General features: G+C 44.1%; 1 protein-coding gene across 1 annotated transcript in view; it reads left to right on the top strand.

Annotated features, from left to right (window-relative positions):
* Window positions 1-4,418: 4,418 nt before the first annotated feature.
* Window positions 4,419-18,238, top strand: part of LOC115459141 (anoctamin-10-like) — a gene marked incomplete at its 3' end in the record, with an annotated part of 115,383 nt that continues 101,563 nt past the window's right edge. Inside the window, exons 1-2 of the mRNA XM_030189015.1 lie at window positions 4,419-4,588; window positions 17,754-17,903. Coding sequence (XP_030044875.1) covers window positions 17,765-17,903 — 139 coding nt within the window. The remainder of the gene's footprint in view (window positions 4,589-17,753; window positions 17,904-18,238) is intronic.

Here is an 18,238-nt window from a genome sequence, read left to right on the forward strand (position 1 = left end):
TGGAACAAAAAGACATAAAGGTACCCAAAGTGAAAAGACACCCCCAAATCACTAATGTTAAAACACATACCAAGAAATATAGGTGGAAAGCAATGGCCACAAATGCTCGTAGTCTAAGCAATAAAGTTCATGACCTTCAAGCCCTGATGGTGGAAGCAGACTTAGATGTTGTTGCAATCACAGAGACGTGGCTCAACAGTTCCCACGAATGGGATGCAAGCATACCAGGCTATAATCTATTTAGGAAGGATAGAGAGGGTCGTAAAGGTGGAGGAGTAGCTCTGTATGTGAGGAATGATATCATGGCGACTGAAATGACAGGGACCTGGGGAAAAGAAGAAGCGATATGGATCACCTTAAAAAGAGAGGATAGAACTTCTGTCCACGTGGGTGTTGTCTACAGACCCCCCACACAATTAGAGGAACTAGATAAAGATCTGATTGCAGATATTCAAAATTAGGAAAGAAAAAAGAGGTTCTGTTGATGGGAGATTTCAATCTGCCGGATGTAGATTGGAAGGTTCCGTCTGCCAAATCGGAAAGAAGTAGAGAGATCGTGGATGCTTTCCAAAGTGCTCTGCTCAGACAGATGGTGACGGAACCCACGAGGGAGGGAGCGATGCTGGATCTGGTGCTCACAAATGGGGATAGTGTGTCAAATGTGCGAGTGTGTGCACATCTGGGAAACAGTGACCATCAAACGGTTTGGTTTGATATAACGGGTGAAGTGGAGGGCGGCCACTCTAAACTCAAAGTCCTGGATTTCAAGCGTGCTGACTTTAGTAAAATGGGGGAATACCTGAGGAAGGAGATGATGGGCTGGGAGGACGAACAGGAAGTGGAAGGGCAGTGGTCCAGGCTGAAAGAAGCAATAAATAGGGCCACAGACCTTTATGTAAGGAGAGTAAATAAAAGCAAGAGGAAAAGGAAACCGATATGGTTCTCCAAGCAAGTGGCTGAGAAAATAAAGGCTAAAGAGTTGGCATTCCAGAAATATAGAAAATCTCAAGAAGAGGAACACGGGGAGGAATACCGGATGAAACTGAAAGAAGCCAAGAGAGAGGTACGTCTGGCGAAGGCGCAAGCGGAAGAACAAATGGCTAGAAATGTAAGGAGGGGCGACAAAAATTTCTTCAGGTATATTAGTGAAAGAAGGACTAAAAAGGGAATTGTGAGACTAAAAGATACAGCGAACTGCTATGTAGATAATGATGAAGAAAAAGCCAATTTACTAAATAGATACTTTTGTTCAGTTTTCACTGAAGAAAATCCTGGAGAAGGACCGCGAGGGACTGGCAAAAGTACACCTGAGAATGGAATGGATATAGCACCGTTCACGGAAGAGAGTGTGTATCAACAACTTGGAAAGCTAAAGGTGGACAAAGCCATGGGACCGGACGGGATCCACCCCAGAATATTGAGGGAGCTCAGAGAGGTCCTGGCGGGTCCTCTTAAAGATTTGTTTAATAAATCCTTGGAGACTGGAGAGGTTCCGAGGGACTGGAGAACGGCGGAGGTGGTTCCTCTTCACAAAAGTGGTGGTAGGGAAGAAGCTGGAAACTACAGGCCGGTAAGCCTCACTTCGGTTATTGGAAAAGTAATGGAAGCCATGCTGAAGGAAAGGATAGTGAATTTCCTAGAAGCCAACAAGCTGCAAGATCCGAGACAACATGGTTTTACCAGAGGGAAATCGTGCCAAACGAATCTCATTGAATTCTTTGATTGGGTAACTGGAGAATTGAATCATAGACGTGCTATAGACGTAATCTACTTAGATTTTAGCAAAGCTTTTGGCACGGTTCCTCACAGGAGGCTCTTAAATAAACTAGATGGGCTGAAGATAGGTCCCGAAGTGGTGAACTGGATTAGGAACTGGTTGACGGACAGACGACAGAGGGTGGTGGTAAATGGAGTTCGCTTGGAGGAGGGAAAGGTGAGTAGCGGAGTGCCTCAGGGATTGGTGCTGGGGCCGATTCTGTTCAATATATTTGTGAGTGACATTGCCGAAGGGTTAGAAGGTAAAGTTTGCCTATTTGCGGATGATACTAAGATTTGCAACAGAGTGGACGCCCGGGAGGGAGTGGAAAGCTAGAAGAATGGTCTGAGGTTTGGCAATTAAAATTCAATGCGAAGAAATGCAAAGTGATGCATTTAGGGAGTAGAAACCCACGAGAGACGTATGTGTTAGGCGGGGAGAGTCTGATAGGTACTGAGGGGGAGAGGGATCTTGGGGTGATAGTATCCGAGGACCTGAATGCGACGAAACAGTGTGACAGGGCGGTGGCCGTAGCAAGAAGGTTGCTAGGCTGTATAGAGAGAGGTGTGATCAGCAGAAGAAAGGAAGTGTTGATGCCCCTGTACAAGTCGTTGGTGAGGCCCCACCTGGAGTATTGTGTTCAGTTTTGGAGGCCGTACCTTGTGAAGGATGTTAAAAAAATGGAAGCGGTGCAAAGAAAAGCTACAAGAATGGTATGGGATTTGCGTTCCAAGACGTATGACCAAAAACTTGCTGACCTGAACATGTATACCCTGGAGGAAAGGAGGAACAGGGGTGATATGATACAGACGTTCAAATACTTGAAAGGTATTAATCCGCAAAAAAATATTTTCCGGAGATGGGAAGGCGGTAGAACGAGAGGACATGAAATGAGATTGAAGGGGGGCAGACTCAAAAAAGATGTCAGGAAGTATTTTTTCACGGAGAGGGTGGTGGATGCTTGGAATGCCCTCCCGCGGGAGGTGGTGGAGATGAAAACGGTAACGGAATTCAAACATGCGTGGGATATGCATAAAGGAATCCTGTGCAGCAGGAATGGATCCTCAGAAGCTTAGCTGAAATTGGGTGGCGGAGCAGGTGGGGGGAAGAGGGGTTGGTGGTTGGGAGGCTAGGATAGGGGAGGGCAGACTTATACGGTCTGTACCAGAGCCGGTGATGGGAGACGGGACTGGTGGTTGGGAGGCAGGAAATACTGCTGGGCAGACTTATACGGTCTGTGCCCTGAAAAAGACAGGTAGAAATTCAAGATATGAGTTTATCTTGGGCAGACTGGATGGACTGTGCAGGTCTTTTTCTGCCGTCATCTACTATGTTACTATGATGTCCTTGATCTTCAAAGCATCTTAGCTCTCTTTCAACAACATAAAAGCAACATTGTTAGAGTTTTTCCTATATGCAAATTTAAAACTTCTCAACCTTTCCCAGGCTCTAGCAATCATGGCTCTAACACGTTGTAGGCTTTTCTCAGTTCTTTTAAAATAAACAGGCTATCTCATTCTAAACAATGACTAGGAGCCCTCAGCCTAACAGAAATCCTCCCAGATAGCATCAAACTCACTTTCACTTTCCAAATACAGTGCAATCCGCTTAAGTGCAAGGTTCTGGGACCAAAGAAATGCATGCAGTTAACCGGAGTATGCACTTAACCGTTGTGACACACAAAAGCTTGATATTTGATAAACATATGTACAGTACTGTTATTATACATACAGTATACAGTCTCCGTTAACTGACGTTAGGCTTACTTGAAGTAATCAGTTATAGTCCTCTGAACACTATTGGGTCTGTGAGTTCCATAGACTACATCTGCTAGACGTATTATGTCCAATAAAAAGGTATCATCTTATTTTCTTTTCCATGTTTTATTTTGTTTGATTTCTATTGATAACCTGTGGACTAACACGGCTACCACACCTCTCTACTTCTATATTGTTGATAAGAGACAGAAAGAGAAGAAACTGGTGTGGTGAGTGCCGTGGGTTTAACCCGCTACGGAGAGCAGCTAGTGACACCACACTGCATCAGAAGCACGTTGGAACTTGGAACCCGAAACCAGAAGCTTAGTTCCCAGCTATCTAAGGTACTGAGGAAGGGGGACAATTTTAAGAGCAACACCAAGTCTCACAGGAAAAACAAAACCGCGGCGTGATAGGGAGCCTGTGTGTGCTACAGAAGGGGCGTCGGGGCCGGGAGGGGAGGTGAAACAGTAACTTCGCAGAGCAGAGGAAATTGCGATCACTGAGTGTGGCAAGAAGGTTGCCACCCACAGTACTGTAATATAAGCTCGGAGGGGAGCTGAAAAAGGTAGGGCAGAGAAGCTGCAGGAGAAAAAAAAAATTCATGCAGTTTTGATCCTAATGAAATTAGAAGCAGGAGGTGATTTTCATCAGTGCTGGGACATCTGATAACGCTAACTGGAGCTCCTTTGAATGCGTCTTTCCTCCTCGGGACGGTATAAAAGCCAGATCTGCGGGATTACACCGTCCCTTTCCTCCTCACCTCTGTGAAATAATAAACATCAAACCTACTAGCTAGGCACCTTGCTGTTACAGTGATTTAAGAAAACAAAGTTAAAGTCAAACACCTGATTCCCCACCCCGTAGAGACTTTTCCCCTCTCCGATCTGGGCTGGACCTGGTTCCTCCAGTACGTCAGCCCAGCCCGCCGCCGGTCTCCCACCCACTCTCCCCGCCTCCTTCGCTGGTCAGGTCTCCGTCCGAGCTGCGCTGGCTGTGTGTCGAGGCAGGCGACCGCTCCTTCCTTCTACCATTGGGACGGGCTTGTAGGGTCGGGGTCAGAAAGGTGTTGGTGGTGAGTAGCTTTCCTCTTCTTTCTACATTGCTCCGCCCCTGTGCACCCTTTCTTACCAAGTTCTCCCTGTACCTCCTGTCCTGGATTTATAAACACATGTATACGTGGAGAGAGCTCTGCCCCTGTCTGTCACTTGCAGCACCGTATTATTTATTTATTTATTTTTTTTCTCCTAAGGAAGCCTAGACAGAAAATAGCCCCCTTCCTTCTGTCTCCGTCTAGGTTGTTACACCAGAGACTATTTAATTAGTTCAGTAAAGCAAATCCTTCTGACTAGCCTCTTCCTTTAAGGGCCAGTAGGGCAACAAACATTTTCATATTTAATTCCTTTCAATACCAAATGGCATTCCTTCCCACCACAAGTTTTTTTTTTGTGAAAATATGACAGTCCCGCCTTTTCAAAGCACTGTAACCAGTATGGGTATATTTGGAAAACTTGCTGTGTAATTAACAGCCAAGTACATTCAGTTCTTGACAGTACTAGCCTGCTATTCAGTGTGTGCATTATAAATACAGTGTTAACCTAAAGCTGGTTCCACCAGATCTCTTTCTGAAGTAGTGAGAAGAAAGTGAGAGTTAAGCCTACAAAGGTAAAACATAAGGAAACCTATACAATGAACTTTACCTGGATAAATTAAAATTCAGATACGCTTGGTAGTGATACATATGAGAAGGTTCTTCACTATTCACACTGATTCAGGCAATGATCATATATGGTTAGTTGTCATTTTCAGGTAAAGCGAAGATACTTGCGTGTAGCAGGTATTCTCTGAGGACAGCAAGCCATTCATTCTCACATGTGGGTGACGTCATCCACATTGCTCATCATGGAGCTTAAACAGCTAAAAATAGCCTTTTTGAGCATGCACAACATCCCAATCGGGCATGCACGAGTGCCTTCTTCCAGCAGCTAGAGCGCAGGACCATCAGTATAAGAGTATAACACAGTGATTCTCAAACCTGGTCCTGGAGGCACCCCAGCCAGTCGGGTTTTCAGTATATGCACAATGCATATTCTTGAGATAGCTTTCCATTCAGTGGAGGCAGTGCTTGCAGATGTCTCTCATGAATATTCATTGTGGGTATCCTGAAAATCTGACCTTCTGGGGTGCCTCCAGAACTAGGTTTGGGGAACTATTAGCATATTAAAAAGGAGACAACTCCCAGGGGAGGTAGGAGGGTATGTGAGAATGAATGACCTGCTGTCCTCAGGGAATACTTACTACAGGTAAGTATCTTCGCTTTCTCCAAGGAGAAGCAGACTATATTCTCTCATGTGGGAATCCCTAGCTACCAGACTTGGTGAAAACAACAGTAGGATAACAGGAACTCATAACGGTGAGAATAAAATAGTAATTAACCTGAAACTATATACAACTGTGTGAGAGTGCAGTCTGGAACAGAACAAAATGAGCCTAGGAGGGTGGAGTTGGATTCTAGACCCCAAACAAATTATGCAGAACTGTCTGTCCAAACCAAGTATCGCATTAGGTATCCTACTGAAGGCAGTAATGAGATGTGAATGTGTGGACTGAAGACCACATCACAGCCTTTCAAATTTCTTCAATGGAGGCTGACCTGAAGTGGGCTACCGATGCAGCCATGGCTCTGACATTATGAGCCTTGACATGACCCTCGTCAGCCCAGATTGGGCATAAGTGAAAGAAATGCAGTCTTCCAGCCAGCTGGAGATTGTGCGTTCCCTATGGCAACCCCTCTCATGTTGGAATCAAACAAAAAGCTGGGTGGACTGTCTGTGGGGCCTAGTCCACTCCAAGTAAAAGGCCAATGCTCACTTGCAGTTCAAGGTGTGTAGTGCGCTTTTGCCAGGATGGGCATGTGGTTTGGGAATGAATGCTGGAAGAACGATCGACTGGTTCAGATGGAGCTCCGACACAACCATAGGGTGCATATGGAGGACTACTCTGTTATGATGAAATTTCATGTAAGGTGGTAGAGCCTGAAGCTCATTGATCCTGCGAGCAGAAGTAACAGCCACCAAAAACAAGACCTTCCAGGTCAAGTAATTCAGATGACAGGAATCGAATGGGTCATGAATAACCTCATTGAATTATCCTCACGTAATACCTCTAAATCATCTAGAGAACATCGTATCCTACATTTCCTGAATTATAAGAAAGTAACCTACAAAATAATCCATATGGCTAACTTTTCATATTAAAGCACTAAAATTTGGAACTCCTTACCTAAAAACATCAAATGCACCGATTATTTGTTATTCTGAAGTCTATTGAAAACTCACTTCTTCAGTCTAGCCTTTGAGGAAATAAGCACTCTTCTCAAATAAACTCATGTCATTAATTTTTACCTCATCCCACCTCCCACTACTCCTGTCTATCCCAGTTAATCCTAGCCCTTTATCTTTTTCCTCCATATTTCAATTATCTATCTTAAATCACTAAGTATTTAATTACATCTGCTCCTAACTCAAGTTTTACTGGGCTAACATAATATGATATATTTTACTTTCTGTTAATATATTTTGAAGAAGTTCATGCTTTTCTAATTGTTATGTAAGCCACATTGAACCTGAGTTCTACTCGGGCTAATGTGGGATATAAATGTCATAAATAAAATAAAGGTCCCAAAAAACAACAAGGCAAACGATCTGCAAAATCCAATATGGAAAAAGAAGCCAGCAGATCAATATAACATCAGAAAGATTTTATTGACGATACCGTATGTGAACAAATTGCCCGACACAGGCCATGTTTCGCCCACCAAGGGCTGCGTCAGGGGCTACAATAAACAAACAAATTAAATTATAATAAATAAAACATCAAATTTAAAATATAAAAACAACATACCACCATAGTTTCTCATATATTCACGAACAAATAGATAATGTATAAGGCATAAAATATTATACATGTATGTGAAATCTAAACATGAATAAATAAGTATGCAGTATACATATAAAGAACCACTTAATGCAAATAAATAAATCAACCCATCACAAAAACGCTTATATGTATTTAAAAAATGTATATATATAAACATGTATACGATTACCAACATATATATAATAAATAATAAATATCTATATAAAAACATATACATAAAAACAGCAAAGCAAGGGCACTGATATAAAGCATTAGACCTTGAACATATATAAATATGTGAAAATATTGTGTAACATATTAAATAATAAAAATGGAGTGGTGGACACAGACCTAATTTGAAACCTTCTGAAAGGAGCAACTCTAAAAACGGAAAACCTAAAAATATGAATGTAATCAAACACTAAATATATCAAACCAGCAATGATAAAAGATCATAATAATGAAAAATTAAAAAATAAGAAGTAAAAACAAAAATAGCAATATGAATAAGTTTATGCAATAAAAGGTTACTCACTTGTGGTGTATAATAGATTGGAAAAAACCAGCTCATATAGCAGATGTCTAAAATGACTGTCCAAAAAATAAGGAATAAAAATTAAAAATGAAAATAAGCGTCATACCTTCGCCAAATGAATAATGTATATAAAATCACTACTGTCCAGACTAACAGAATTTGGAGATGCAGAATATACTGAATGTATGTGAGAAACATCTAATGGAATGATGTCATGGTTATACTATATATTGCTGTGTCAGAAAAAATAGTGCTATGGTGTGTGTATTCTCGCTGCGTATTGTCAGAAAGAAACCTCTAAAACTATGTGCCTAAGGTGTCTAACAATAAAGGGTTATACTTGGTGATATCTGTTTAAAATCATTAAAAAACACCATAAATGCTCTAAAGTATTACTGTTACTCGTTCATAGTAAGAGAATATATGTGCAGGAAGGGGAATTTTAAAAACCCAAACATAGAGCGCAATAAAATATGCATAAATAGACATAAAACAAAACCGAAAGTAAAAGACGTATAGTGATGTTATATTGATCTGCTGGCTTCTTTTTCCATAAATAAAATAAATAAAACAAAGGAGCTTTCATCAGCTGGGTGAGAACGATGTTGAGGTCCCATTACACAGGCGGAGACTTCTGATGCTAACCTGTCGAGGGCCTGGAGCCTGGAACAGAGCTAAGGGACTTTGTGATTGGATTGAGTGGCAAAGAGATCCACCAAGGGTGTGCCACGCACTCGGAAGATCTCTCGGGCAATACCCATTCTGAATGTCCACTCGTGTGGTTGCATGACTGTGCTCAGTTTGTCGGTCAGGCTGTTGATTTGCCCACCAGATACGTGCCTTTGAGGAGCATCTCATGCTGGGTTGCACAGTGCCATATCTGGATGGCCTCCTAACACCAAGAGTGTGATCCGGTGCCCCCCTGCTTGTTGGTGTAGTACCTCGCAACTTGATTGTTTCAGTGAGCACAATTTGGTTGAACAGCTGATCTCTGAAAACCTTTAGAGCATTCCAGATTGCCCAGAGCTCCAGAAGGTTTATGTGGAGATCTGTTTCCTGGCTGACCATGCACTTTGGGTGTGAAGCCCGTCCAAGTGAGCTCCATAGCCTCGGTGGGTGCATCCATTGTCAGCACCTTCTGGTACTGAGGAATTTAGAATGGAGTCCTACAGTCAAATTGGATCAAATTGTCCACCAAAGAAGGGACTGAACCAACTCTGGTGTTACTCTGATGACATCCGCTAGGTTCCCTGAGGCTTGGCACCACTGGCAAGTTAGGGACCTCTGGGCAGTTCTCATGTGAAGACATGCAATGGGTGTGCCATGGATAGTGGAGGCCATGTGGCCTGACAACCTCAACATCTTCCAAGCTGTGACCTGCCGGCTGGCTTGGACTTGAGTGGCAAGAGCAATAAGTGTCCGCCCTTGACACAGGGAGAAAAGCCTGCACCTGCTGTGTGTCTAGCAGGGCTCCAGTGAACTCCAGTTTCTGCATGGGATGAAGCTGAAACTTGGGGTAGTTTAAAATGAATTCTAGCAGCTCCATAACCTGAATAGTTCTCTGCATCGACTGCTGAGCACCGTCCTTTTACGTGCTTTTCACCAGCCAATCATCTAGATACAGGAACACATGGACTCCCAGTCTGCATAGCGATGTTGCAACTACTGCAAGACACTTGATAAAAACCCTGTGAGCCGACGCAAGGCCAGAAGGCAACATGCAGTACAGGAAATGATGTGTCCCCGGCCAAAATCGAAGATACTTCCTTTGACCTGGAAGTATTGGAATGTTGAGTGTAATCATCCTTTAAAACCAGCGAGCATAGCCAATCTTTTTCCTGAAGCATAGGAAGAAGGGTGCCCAGGGAAACCATTTTAAACTTTTCTTTGACCAGGAATTTGTTCAGGACCCTTAGGCATAGGATGGGACTCATCCTCCTTGTTTTCTTGGGCACAAGGAAGTACCTGGAATAGAATCCCTGCCCTTTTTCCCATGGTGGAACAGGTTTGACTGTATGGGCCTTTAGAAGCATGGAGAGTTCCTCTGCAAGTTCCTGTCTGTGCTGAGAGCTGAAGTGAGAAGCTGTCAGTGGCAGTTTGGTGGTCTCTGATGCCAATGCAGGGTGTAACCAAGATGGATTATTTGAAAAATCCACCAGTCGGAGGTTACAAGGGGCCATGTTTTCTGGAAAAAATTAGGGCTCCCCCTACTGGTAGGTAATTTGGAACATTCACTGCCAGTCAAAAGCTCATCCCTGGCTTTGACTGGAGGAACTTGGGCGCACGCTATTGATGAAAATGAACACACTGGGTCTGAACCTGCTGAGGCTGGCATGAAGGTGTGTACTTGCGCTTCTGAGAGTAGTAGGAACCCCTCTTCGACTTGCCCCAAATGCTCCGAAGGTGCAGAAGACATTTGGTAGGAGAGAGTGTCAGTGGTGTCGGTGTGTTTCTTAATGACGTTGGTGACCTCCTCCACCTTGTCTCCAAAAAGGTTATCTCCCTGGTACATGGCATCCGCCTATCTCTGCTGGACTGAGACACCCAGCTGTGAGAGTCTGTGCATTGCTATACTTTTGGCAGAGATCCTGGATGCCACATCAAAGGTGTCATAGGGGCCCCTGGCCAAGAACTTTCTACAAGCCTTCTGCTTCTTGACTAACTGGCAAAGAGATTCAGCCTGCTTCTATGGGAGAGAATCCACCAAATCAGACATAATGCGCACCAAGTTCTGCAAGTAAAGGCTCGTGTAGAGCTGGTAAGATTGACTACGGGAGATGAGCATAGAGGCCTGATACATCTTTCCTCCAAAAGAGTACTCTCTATCTCATATGCCCTCTCCAGCCTTCACCCAGGGGCCGATGCACAGAAGTCCGCTGCATGCTATTTCCACCTCGGTAAAACTTACCGAGGTGGAAATAGTGGGCGATGCTCAAAAAAAAAAGATGCAAATGAGTTCCTCGCACAAACAGCAAGCAGCTCGGCAGGGGGAAAAGCCATCGCTAAGACAGTCATCACTAAGCGTGGCTGCTTCGCATGCTCAGAGCAGTGTGTGCTACCCATGGCTTTCATACATGCTTACAGGCTGCATGTATGAAAGCCATGTGCAGCTTTTTTTTTTCTTTTCCACTTTTTTCCTGGCCCCTGTTCTGCCCCAAGGGTCCTGCTTTGCTCCTCCAATCCCAGCATCACCTCCAGCTCTGGTGTGTGTGCCAGCAAGGCTGGAGGCAGGAGCTACTAATCCTGGGAATAGAGCTGGAAAGCACGTTCTCCCCACTGCAATCCTTAGGGATCTGAGTTCCCTGTGCTCCTGCTGCACAGAGCAGTGTACTCCTGGGACAATGATGAGCAGAGCCAAGGACACTGCTGGCCAGGATGATACCTGTAGAGCCCCCTGGGAGAGGGGAAGTTGAAGAACAAGAGCCCCCTGGGAGAGGGGAAGTTGAAGAACAAGAGCCTCCTGGGAGAGGGGAAGTTGAAGAACAAGAGCCCCCTGGGAGAGGGGAAGCAGACCGTTTGTTGACGCTCCACAGGCTGGGTGCATGGGAGCAATAGCAGAAAGACTGGTCCGGCAGTGATGACAAGCTGCTTACAGCTGCTCCAGAACTCCTAGTAAATGTTGCTCGCTAAAGGTAGGCAGTCCTTGCTGTGCATCACTCTTAAAAATGGCTGTGCATCCCACGGAATGCACATTTACGAAGCTGCGAAGGCGCCTACATGCACCCAACACACGCCAATTCGGAGTTACCGCCTGGCTACCGCGTGGCCTGTGCAGTAATTTTGTTTTTTTATGCGCTTCTGCGCACTGGAAAATCGGGCGGTAACTTCGACTTGACGTGTGTAGATGATTACCTCACGGTTAACGTGAGACACCTTACCGCTAAGTCAGTGGCTGGTGGTAAGGTCTCAGACCCAAAATGGACACGCAGGAAGTTTTATTTTGCCGCACATCCATTTTCGGCAAAAATTTTTAAAAAGGCATTTTTTGCAGGCACGCTGAAAAATGGATCTGCACGTTCCCAAAACCCACACCTATGCTATTGCAAGCCATTTTTCAGTGCACCTTAGTAAAAGGACCCCTTAAATACTAATCAGCTCATTGCATGAAATCCCCATTGGCTGCCACCGCAGACAGAAAAGAGCCTACAGAACCCCTTTGTGCATTTCTCGCTGAATAACTTGCTCGGTAAATCGACTGAAACTGGTCAAAAAAGCATGTTGCTGGCCCAATATGTTTAGTGCATCTCCCCTCCCCCCCCCCCCCCCCCCCCCCCCAGTCTCTCTCTCATAACCCACCTTCCAGCCTTCACCCAGTCTCTCGCTCTCTTGGATCCTGCCACTGATGTCCTTAACCATGCAAGCAGCAGAGGAAACAGTATGTTTTCTACTTAGCTCCAGTCCCGTGAGAGTACCTGAACTCCTGCACTTTGCGGCTCAAGCTTACAGTGAGCTGAACCACTGCAGGCAAGTAGCAAATGTTTTCTGTGACAGCACTAAAATATATACAAATTTTGGGGCAAGAAATCTCAGGTACCAGGGTGCAATTTTTAGGTGCCATGGAGACCTGGTGCTTGGGATTTGTCAAGCCTTGGCAAAGATATCCTGTGTATCCACTGAAGAGTTTCCAGATTGGACAGTATATAACAGGTCTTTGAAGTCATGGTCTTCCTTGACGTGTTAGGCAAAAGACAAGTTACTCTCCTTGTGGCAGTGGCTTAGCATTAGGGTGGTGTGGTACTGTGGCTGCAGGGGATGGGAGAGAAGGTATGTAGCTGCTGCCAGAGAGCACCTATCCCCCCCCTCCATTCTGATTCTATGCCATTCAGATGATTTTGGATGATACACTGTTGTTTCAACATGCATTACAGACACACCTTGTTTTTTGGGTTACTGCAATTGTCTGTCACTCTGAACACCCATGTCCTACCTCATTGTGTGGTAATCAGGGGGAAATTGAAGCACAGCATGGGATCCACTATAGAGAGCTGTACGGGAATGGAGATTGTAGGAATCCTGTGGAACCTGTGGGGATGGAAGAAGTTGTCACGGGAATCCCACAGGAGTATAGTCAAAATCTCTGGTGACTCCAGAACAAGGCTCTGAATGCACTGAAAGAGGCAATTGGAGCACCAAAATGAGGCTTGGAATGTATGAAGAGAGGCAGGCGGAGCGCAGGAATGAGGCCTGGAATGCCCAACGAGGCAGTTGAAACACCAGACTGTGGCTTAGAACACTTTTTGGTTGAATAGTGAATACCATCCAAACAAACCACGGGAGGCTGTTGGGGTTGGGAGGAAACAGAGGGCTGCCTACCTAGTCGATTCCTGCTGGTACAGGTGGGGATGGAAGAGATTAATTGTGGAGATGGAATGGTTCTTAGTGGGTATGGGTAGATTCCATTGGGGATGGGCGGGTATGGGTGAAATTTCTGTTCCCATGCAACTCTCTAATCCACTACACTGACTCTGCTGAGGAAATGATGAAATGGACTGAGCAGTGATGGGCAAGCTGGCAAAAGTGAGGTGCAGTCATAGCAGTCAACGGCGTGATGAGACCCCTCCATCAACCACTCCCAGAGTTGAGCGCAGATTGCTACTGTAGAAATGCTCTTCTTTCATGCAGGAGAGAGAAACAGAGGGTGCGGATATGAAGGTTGGGAAGGTTCCAAGAAGAATAGCTGTTGAATTTGTAGTTTGTAGGACTGCGTACATTAAAACAGACTAAAATCCCAGAATCCTCCAGGCAGGGTTTACTATGCTCTTCAGGTATGCTCAGTTGAAATCACATTTGTAAGACCTCCATTGTGTTCCAAGTCACCTGAAATGTCTCCAGATGTTTCTTTTGTCAAAATAGCCATAGTAGTTCCATGTCACATTCACATTCAGAAAATCTTCATTCTCTTGCAGAAGTTACCAGATCTATCTACAGGTTCTCTAATTTGCAAACATTGGTGACATTCAGGGGGCAGGAGCACCAGGAGAAGACTGGCTGGATTAGGGAGTAGAGTGACTTTTCTCTATTCTGCTCTGCTTCAGGCTCTGCTCACCCCCTCCCCTCCTCTTCTGTGCAGCTTGTCTAGAGGGGAAGGGCTGGAGCAGAACACTCCTACTCTGGAGTCTGGACAGAAGTGGTAGAACTGATTGTGTGTTGTGCCTCCAGAAATTAATTCCTGGTGACATCAATTAAGAAATGTAAAGGATTTGGTGTTTTTTTTTCTTTTGGTCACTGTATTTGGTTAAAAGAAAAGGATGGAGGATTTAAGAAAGAACCCATCCTATGTAGTTGTGGAAGAAAGGAGAGCCCAGTGAATGGCTGAATAGATGGCCAATGGAGCCTTGCTATTCATTGCTGTATTAATGTGCATGTTGCTATGTTTGCCTGTACATTATCTTACATATATTGACCCTGTGTTCTGTTGCTGATTGGGAACTGGTTAAAAGATTTTTAACGCCCCCCCCCCCAAAAAAAAAAAAAACAAGTAGGGTTCAATGGACAATTCTCTCAGTGGAGGAGAGTGAATAGTGGAGTGCCACAGGGATCTATACTGGGAACAGTGCTTTTTAATGTATTATAAGTGATCTGGAAATGGGAGTGATGAGTGAATGAATAATTTGTCATGTGCAAATTTGATCACAAGTTATTAAATTGTTCTGTTCATTTACAGGAAGATTTTTCCTATTTATGGAGGAGTAGCCTAGTGGTTAGTGCAGTGGACTTTGATCCTGGGGAACTGAGTTTGATTCCCATTGCAGCTCCTTGTGACTCTGGACAAGTCACTTAACCCTCCATTGCCCCTGGTACAAAATAAGTACCTGAATATATGTAAACCACTTTGAATGTAGTTGCAAAAACCTCAGAAAGGCGGTATATCAAGTCCCATAATTTCCCTTTCCCTTTTCTTGAGGAATCCGATGGTATTCTTTCAACTGTAATTTTAATTGTGTTTTATTTTGTAATCGTATAGTTTTTTTAATTTATATGTATTTTTTATTTTTAAATATATTTTGGATGTATATTTGTAGACCCCTGATGTAGGCAGTTTCTGAAACGTGGCCAAGCCTTCTTCAGTAAACTTGGTTTAGCATTATCGGTTGTGCCTCCTTCCTTGGACCACCTTTCCCTGTGCTTCCTTGTTTGTCGATTCTGCAGGAGTTCATCTCCTGTTTTTTTTTGTTGTTGTTGTTCTTGCTCCATGGTGCAGCAGCACCTTGAGTATTGTGTGTAATTCTGGTTGCCATATCTCAAAATGATATAGTGGAATTAGGAAAGGTACAGAGCAGAGCAACCAGAATGATTAAGGAGATGGAACTCTTTTTAGTTGTGGAAGGGCTAAAGAGGTTAGGGCTCTTCAGCTTGGAGAAAAGATGGTTGAGAAGAGATATGATAGAGGATTATAAAATTCTGAGTGATGTAGAACAGGTAAATGTGAATGTTTACTGTTTCAAAGAGTACAAAGACTAGGGAACACTCCATGAAGTTACACAATAATACATTTAAAACAAATAGGAAAATACATTTTTACTGAACGCTTAGTTCAGCTCTGGAACATATTGTTGAAGGATGTGGTAAATGTAGCTGTGTTTAAAAAAAAGCTTTGGACAAATTCTTTGAGGTAAAGTCCATAGACTGTTATTAAGGCAGACCCAGATAAAGTCACTGCTTTTCCCTGGGGATGAGTAGCATGGAATATTGCTATTTTGGAGGATTCTTGGGACCTGGACTGGCCACTGTTAGAAACAGTACACTGGATAAAATGGACCTTTGGTCTGACCCAATATGGCAACTCTTATGTTTAGGTCTCTGACAGAAAAATGTTGTTATTGTTTATAAGGTGACAGAATCTATGCCGCTCTGAAAGGTAACGTGGAGGGGCATAATCGAACGGTGCCGGCCATCTATATGGCCGGCGCCGCAAACAGCGGTCCTGAACCGTATTATCGAAAAAGATGGCCGTCCATCTTTCGTTTCAATAATATAGTTGGGGCCGGCCAAATGTCAGAGATGGCCGGGTTTGAGATGGCCGGCATTGGTTTTCGCCAATAATGGAAACCGATGCCGGCCATCTCAAACCCGGCCAAATTCAAGGCATTTGGTCGTGGGAGGAGCCAGCATTTGTAGTGCACTGGTCCTCCTCACATGCCTGGACACCAACCGGGCACCCTAGGGGGCACTGCAGTGGACTTCAAAAATTGCTCCCAGGTGCATACCTCCCTTTTACCTTGCGTGCTGAGCCCCCCAAATCCCCCCAAAACCCACTACCCACAACTGTACAACACTACCATAGCCCTAAGGGGTTAAAGGGGGCACCTACATGTGGGTACAGTGGGTTTTTTTTTTTTTGGGGGGGGGGGGGGTTGGAGGGCTCCTATTTACCACCACAAGTGTAACAGGTAGGGGGGATGGGCCTGGATCCACCTGCCTGAACTGCACTGCACCCACTAAAAACTGATCCAGGGACCTGCATACTGCTGTCATGGAGCTCGGTATGACATTTCAGGCTGGCATAGAGGCTGGCAAAAAAATTATTTTAAATTTTTTTTTTTGGGTGGGAGGGGGTTGGTGACCACTGGGGGAGTAAGGGGAGGTCATCCCCGGTTCCCTCCGGTGGTCATCTCAGTTGGGGCACTTCTTTGAGGCTTGGTCCTAAAAATAAATGGACCAAGTGAAGCTGGCGAAGTGCTTGTCAGAGCCGGCCTTTTTTCCATTATCGGCCGAAGCCGGCCATCTCATAACCACGCCCCGTCCCGCCTTCCATACCCTGCGGAAACGCCCCCTTTAACTTTGGACGGCTCTGCGATGGAAAGCAGTTGGAGCCGGCCAAAATCAGCTTTCGATTATACCGATTTGGCCGGGTTCAGGAGATGGCCGGCCATCTCCCGATTTGTGTCGGAAGATGGCTGGCAATCTCCTTCGAAAATAAGCAGGATAAAGTCACATCTTTATACAATTTCTTGTTGTTTGGGCAGTACAAGTTATCATAACCTGGTTTTTGTGGTACAAATCTCTGAAAACCTGAGACTGGCCTGTAGCTTAAATTAACCAGAATTCATGTTTATACAAGTAGGTTTCAGGCTGGCCACTTCCACAGTTGAATGTTGCTCTTCTGCTTGGTACTGCACAGCAGTGTTAACTGAGCTAAGGGACAGGACCTTCACCTCACACTACACTCAAAATCACTTCCAAGAAGCTGATAATTATGTTGATAATTTAATTAATTGTATTGAGGCGATGCTGCTGTGAACTGTATTTGAATCTGCATTATTCTATTGTGTTGTATTTTATTATTGGCATATCGTTTTGAGTTGATGTACATTGCCACAGGCATTTCTGTGGAGAAAGCAGTCAAATGGAAAACATTAAGTCCTTACAGGGTGTACAAATGGTGAACATTATCGGTAGACTTTGGATGTGTTCACTCAGCTAAGAAGTACAGATATTTCTTGAGAACACACAACCTGGAGTTCCTTATTGTGATTTATAGATTTAAACAAATGTTAGAGGTGCTTGACCCTATCTTGTACTAATATGCTGTGATATTGAGATGCGGTGGATCCTTTGGTAGCTGATCACAGATCAGGAGTTCTACCATGCTGCATTTCTGTTTGTGTCTGAAATGTTTGTATATATGTGTATTCTACACAATTAATGATAATATGTTTAGTTAAAATACATAAAGTATTGTCTGAAGCAATGGTTGTATGAAGCACATTTATGATAATAGAAGGAACTTTTAATATATGCATGTTTATTTTTTTCTTGCATTAAGATTATTTTTTCCTTTAACCAGGTAAACTGAAAATGAAAAGAAGCCAGAGTTTGCATGAAGCTGCTGACCCTAATTTCAGGCCGTTAGTAGTAATAGAACTAGTAAAGGATGCCAAAGAAGAAACCAAAGAATGGCTTGTAAAAAGGATTATGGACAAAAAGAAAGATGGAGGTATGCATGATGTTCCTCGCTTACATATTTGAAATGCACAGGAAGGAACAGTTTGTACAGGATCAACAGGCTTTACTATTCAAAATATTTTGCTGCTGGACCCATAGAATCAGCGTGCACATCTGTCCAAAGCTGAAGCCACCTAGAAAAATTAGAGCTTTTGTGAAGTGCATAAACATCCTACAATCTTTTTGTCCAGGATGGGTCTAACTGTTGATTAAGGGCTTCATTTTTTTTTCACCTGCAAAACAGTGGCGTAGCCAAGGGTGGGCTTGGGTGGGCCCAGGCCCACCCAGTAGCTGCATACCTATGATGTGGCTGGCAGGGATCCCCAA

The sequence above is a fragment of the Microcaecilia unicolor genome, unplaced genomic scaffold (genome assembly GCF_901765095.1).
Source record: "Microcaecilia unicolor unplaced genomic scaffold, aMicUni1.1, whole genome shotgun sequence".
In the NCBI taxonomy this organism is placed as follows: Eukaryota; Metazoa; Chordata; class Amphibia; order Gymnophiona; family Siphonopidae; genus Microcaecilia; species Microcaecilia unicolor.